At 36.3% G+C, this 5,581-nt stretch overlaps 1 protein-coding gene across 1 annotated transcript; it reads right to left on the reverse strand.

Moving 5' to 3' along the window:
- Positions 1-5,303, reverse strand: LOC108678872 (RIB43A-like with coiled-coils protein 2). The gene is made up of 7 exons (XM_047882279.1): positions 5,264-5,303; positions 4,740-4,857; positions 3,773-3,887; positions 1,772-1,926; positions 1,137-1,209; positions 688-794; positions 1-142 (listed from the first exon to the last, which is right to left on the reverse strand). Exons 1-7 carry the CDS (start codon positions 5,301-5,303, stop codon positions 1-3), a joined length of 750 nt encoding a protein of 249 aa, XP_047738235.1.
- Positions 5,304-5,581: the final 278 nt, after the last annotated feature.

Consider the following 5,581-nt stretch of genomic DNA (forward strand, 5'->3'; position numbering starts at 1 on the left):
TCAACGTGCGTATACGCCGAAGCCGTCGAAATAGTCTTCTGTTGGCTGATTAGTCCCGTAAAGTTGGTGCTCCTGGAGGCGGCGTAGGCGCTGTTGTTCTGCCAAACGCTTGTTTGCTGCCAGTAATTCGGCCTGTTGACGTCTGCTCGAAATTGATACGCATGAATACTACGTGATGATGAACATTAAGAGAAAAAATTTATTTCTAATGGCAAACTAGAGAATAATTTCATACTTGAGAATGTCGAATGTACCTTATATAGTGACATTAAGATGGAGCATTGGGTTAGCGTTTAATTTTTTAATCAACTATGGAACTACTTGACCATCAACTGCGAAAACATAAGCGAACAAAATGAATGCGTTTGCCCAAGTATTTTATTTATGCAAAGAAATTACTATGGAAAGTGTAATGGATAGAAAATAAGAATACTTCAAAAACTGAAAAACATTTTCATTTCATAAGCTCGGCTCGAGATAGATAGGAATTCGTGAAAAATTCTCAGAAAAAAACTCATGGCCAATTTCAACGGAAAGATTTCACTGAATGACGTATTCTCGCTTTTTCCAACCGTGATTATATTTTGAGGTGTTATAATAAATGTTTATCGAGGGAAGTCAGGTTTATTTCTTTGTAGCTAATTTGAATTGGAGTAAAATTAGACAACAAAAACTGAATTATTTTACCTTTTCTCTTCCAAAAAAATCCTGAATTGTTTCTCGGTCTTCTCGTCTACGTGAGCAGCGTGAGCCTCCCACTCTTTTTGCTCTTTCTGCAGCAACTCCTGCCGAGCCTGCAAAAAAGTTCAAAAAGAATAATTAACAATTAAGACGATAATTCGAGTTGTATTAGTCGAATAGCTGTTCTTTCTACATATTCTTTGTCAACTTAATTGAAGCTATTTAACTTACAAATATTTTCTTGCACGCTATTTGGGAACTTTAATGAAGTTAAGGTGATACATTCAAGATGGAACGTTTGCACTTGGGATACCGTTATCAAAGATTGCAATAACTATTTGAAACGCTAGAAAAATGTGTTATATTCTATTGATCCTAAAATTATAATACTAATTTTATTCATTAGTGAATAAAAAGATCCGGATAAGAACAATGTTATCCGGAAAGGAACTTACCTTATTTTCTCGGATCTGACTCTCCAGTTTATCAAGCTGCTGCTGCCGCTGTTCTGGCGAGAAGCCTTTCCATCTGCCACATGAAAATATTGTTTTAAACGTTTGCAGTTGTGATAAATATTTACATTTTTGTCAAATGACAGAAACTACATGCAAGTACAGACTTGATGAAATAAATTGATAATTGTGAAACTAAAAAGCAAAAATTTACGCTTATGGCTAACGGTAAATAAATTGTTCTCGGAAGAGTTTGAAAAGTGAGCTCATAATTATCTACAAATAATTAAAACAAAGTGATGTATAGCCGAGAATTGCAACTAAAATAATTTTTTGGTAATTTGAGAACGAATGAATGATCGCAATCTTTCTAGAAAAAGAACACGTTTGTAGGAATACACGTGAGCATAAGTCAACACGCAACTGTTCACTGTTATTTACCGCTATTTAAAATCACTATTATTTTCGTAGCCTGTCAATTAAACAAATGAAAAATGTCCATAAAGCTCGATTTTTTAATTCAACTTGGCCAATTTTGGTACTAAAACAAAAGATTCATAAAGCTCGATTTTTTAATTGGACTAGTATAAAAGGAAAATATAATTCTAGAATGAATATTTTTTATTTATTTCACATACTTGTTGACCAACACCCTGTGAGGACCCAGCCTGCTAGTGGCCGCGGCAGGATCTTCAGTCAGTAGACTGCCACGCACGGCGCCCTCCACGTGGCGACGCTCCGCCTCCTGACCGAGCCTCCGCTCCTCTGCCAGACGCGCGGCTGTGTCGCTCGCCTGTGGTCCATTTATAATAATGATAGCTGTTTCAGCGTTTAGTAGGCCGTAGGCCTGTCGCCGATTCTTAACATCGCAGAACATTCACAACATTTTGCGGTCTCGAACTCACTGCTACAATTCTGCTATGCTTAACCGCCCGGCCTCCTTGCCGATTCTGACCAGAAACTGGCGCACAGAGCTGGGATCGAACCCGCGCCTCTCTACTCCAATCCTGGTACTCTGAACTTTAACCACTGGGCCACCCTGCCCTACGTTCAACTCACATGCACAAAGACATTAAAAACAATAATTCACCTGGCATATAATTGTAAAGGCAATAGTCTAAAGTTTACACGATGGTTCTTGTTATGTTTTCGATCGTACTCAATGCTCATTGTTTCTTTCACAGAGCCATGAGTATCACTTGAGCTTTTTCCACCGCATCCTGCCAATTCCAAAATAACAGAATTAGGCCGAAGGCCTGTCGCCGATTCTTAACATCGCAGAAAATCCACAGCATGTTGCGGGCTTGAACTCGCATCTCAGTGCTTCAAATTTTCTTTCCTTAACTGCCCGGCCTCCTTGTCGATTCTGACCAGAAACTCTTTGCTCCAATCTTGGTACTCTGAACTTTAACCACTGGGCCACCCCCAAATAATTCACATTTTATACAACATTAAGCTAAAACGCATTTATTGCAGATGAAAGGTCTCGTATAACCCAAGAATTATTTAACTTTGTACATTAGACGTTTTACTGTTATGTATTATCGCATCACTCCTGAGCAGTTTACAAAAAATCTGTTAAAACGTACTTTTTAACATCTTCAAAAACAGACTAGACGAAGCTATGCAGGGGCATATGTTCAGTCTTAAAATGCCTAACAAATTACGGACCAGGCAATAAGTCCAGCAACTATCTCAATCAATCGTCAGCTATGGAAAGATGGGGTTCCAAAGGCCGGATCCCTTGTAAATCAAGTCACGAAAAGTTCAAGAATCGGCAACAGGCCATGGGCCTATTTCTTCAACGCCGACACTTCTATTCTAATACCAGATGCTGCTAATTAGGTTCACGTATCTGTGGTCATATTGGCAACAACAGGTCCTACTGCAATGAAATTAAGTATCGATATACATCTGTCTATGTATGACTTATGAGCACGATTTTAAACTTAATTCCTAATCAATTGAATGTAAAATATATGAAAGAACTGCGATCTCATGGAATATCAGTTCAAGTTAATCAAGAAGTACCGATTGAAATGTACAGTGTACTAGTTACTTTTTAAACTCATTTCATAACGCTTTTCTTTTGACGAATACCAAAAACGTTATTTCATGGAGTTTGTAAATAGTGGTTTGTTACACATACGTATGTTTGCTCTGTCGCCAACCCACATACAACAAATGCACCAGGAAACGCTCGTGTGAAACAAAACCTGTTGTTGTTTCACATTTCAATTTTACCGTTAACACATTTTATGGGCGTTATTTATGTATTTAGCAAGATGTTAATTAATGTTGAGATACGCCGCCGTACCTCTAGGAATTTAAAAATTACTCAATATCTACTCCAAAAATTTCATGATCTTCATATTGCTACTTAAAATTTATTGTTCCGAGATTTTTCCCAATTCCTGGTATCAGGACAACGTAATTTAGTTCAGTTTAAAGGCTGTCAGTTACATAGCATTTAGAATACGTAACAGTAACACGGAATTACGTATTGAATGATAAACTGATATTATTTCCTATGAATAACTGCTTATGGAACACATATGATACAGAGTTTCATATTATAGATTGATTCAGAGTTTCATATTAAAAATTTGGTATTAGGTACTCCGAAAAGCTACACTCACGAGCGCCGCGTTGGCTTCATCGCACGCCAGCTGTTGAGCCTGCCTACACAGCTGCTGCATCTGCTGTAGCTGTCCTGCCCGCCGCTGCAGAGCTGCCTCTACAGCTGCTTCTTCCCTATATGCAAATTACTAGTGCTTAAATGAAGAAGTATTTATTATAAAATTCGTATTTATATTTTATTTTATTGTGGATATTTATAATAATATAATATTTACATATGTAAATAATATTCATAAGTAAGTATTTATTAGTAAATATTCAAATTCTGTAGAATCTGCGGATGATAATCAGGGAGTTTGATTTTAACTTATTAATCAAAGTACCTTCAATCCATTCTTATTCTATGATTAATATGAAACAATTGAAAATAGAGATTCACCATTGTGATCCATGCTAACAATTAAAAAATCTACGGCATTTTTATATCAAAAGGATTATTAAAAAGTTATGATTTTTAAATTTTTGAAAAATATTTCACTTGAAAATGAAAATTGAAAGGGCTACGCAAAATTGAGAATTATTTGGGTTAAGGCATGCAGTAACCCTTTTAATTTCTATGTGCTCATCTTTCACGGGTTCACAAAATTTTAAAATGGAATTTCATCTCTTGTACGATCGATATTAAAGGAAAATTTAGAAAATGTTAGTGATATGTTCTGAAGACAAACGTTACAGAATGACTAATGTAGATTGTGAACTGGTAAGAGTACCGGGATGTCTTTAATGCTATTATTACTAGATAAGTGGAAATATAATTCTTTCACATAGCTGAAAATCTTTGTTGCGGGTATTTTTTTAATACATCTCATGCGTAATATGAGGGATTTCTTTTTGTAAAGCAAATATGATAAAATTGCGAACGAATATTAAAGAAAAATCAATCTATCCAGAAATCATTGAACATACAAAAATATATAACATTAATGAGTAACCAGTTTTAGGTTAAATAAATGCATTTATCCTCACTGTTGGCGCTGCAGCTCACGTTGCTTCTCCGTTTGCTTCTGCGAGATCTGCAGGCTGAGCCACTCACGAGTCTCGGTCTCTTGCTGCTCGCGTCTCGCCTTTGCTTGCTCGTCTTCGCCTGCAAACCTCAAGTGAAAATTTTAAATTAAAAAATCACAATAAAAATAAATAATCTATTTTGATTTATTCAATTTTGTGTGATTTTATCGTAAAATCTCTCGAAAAATATAATTTCATGTGATTGAACTGTTAATAATTGTTACCCTTGTTAAAATTATAAAAATTTCATTATAAAAATGTTAGCTGAATTATTACAAAGTTTTCTGTACGTATAATAAATAATGCCCTCGTTATATCGTTATAAAAATGTATACTGAATTATTACAATGTTTTATGTACGTATAAAACAGAGTATAATATCAAGGCACAAAATCAATATCGAGGCATTTAAAAAAATTAAAGGCTGGACGAAGGGTTAGTTCTCAATCAAGAACCGACGTTCGCAAATGAAATGTCGGCAGCACCATCGGACTGTGGTGGGGCGCTAATTAGTAGCCATGCCATATTTATGCTGTGAATATTTATATCAGCAAGATATCCTGCCTACACAACAACCAAGCCAGCCCGGGTTCGAGTCCCACTGAGGACAAGTTCTACCGGGAAGCTCAGCTCACGGTCAACTCAGNCCCCCTCCCTAGTCGTCACTACCAGGATGGGCTATTACAACAATAACCAAGCCCCAGACCTGAGACCTGCAGTGGGGCACATTGAGCTGGTGTGTCTAATTAAAATAATTAAATCGTTGAATTTCGAGCTTTACATCGGCCTACTTCAAATCGTAA

Source organism: Hyalella azteca, unplaced genomic scaffold, assembly GCF_000764305.2.
Source record: "Hyalella azteca isolate HAZT.00-mixed unplaced genomic scaffold, Hazt_2.0.2 contig10088, whole genome shotgun sequence".
In the NCBI taxonomy this organism is placed as follows: Eukaryota; Metazoa; Arthropoda; class Malacostraca; order Amphipoda; family Hyalellidae; genus Hyalella; species Hyalella azteca.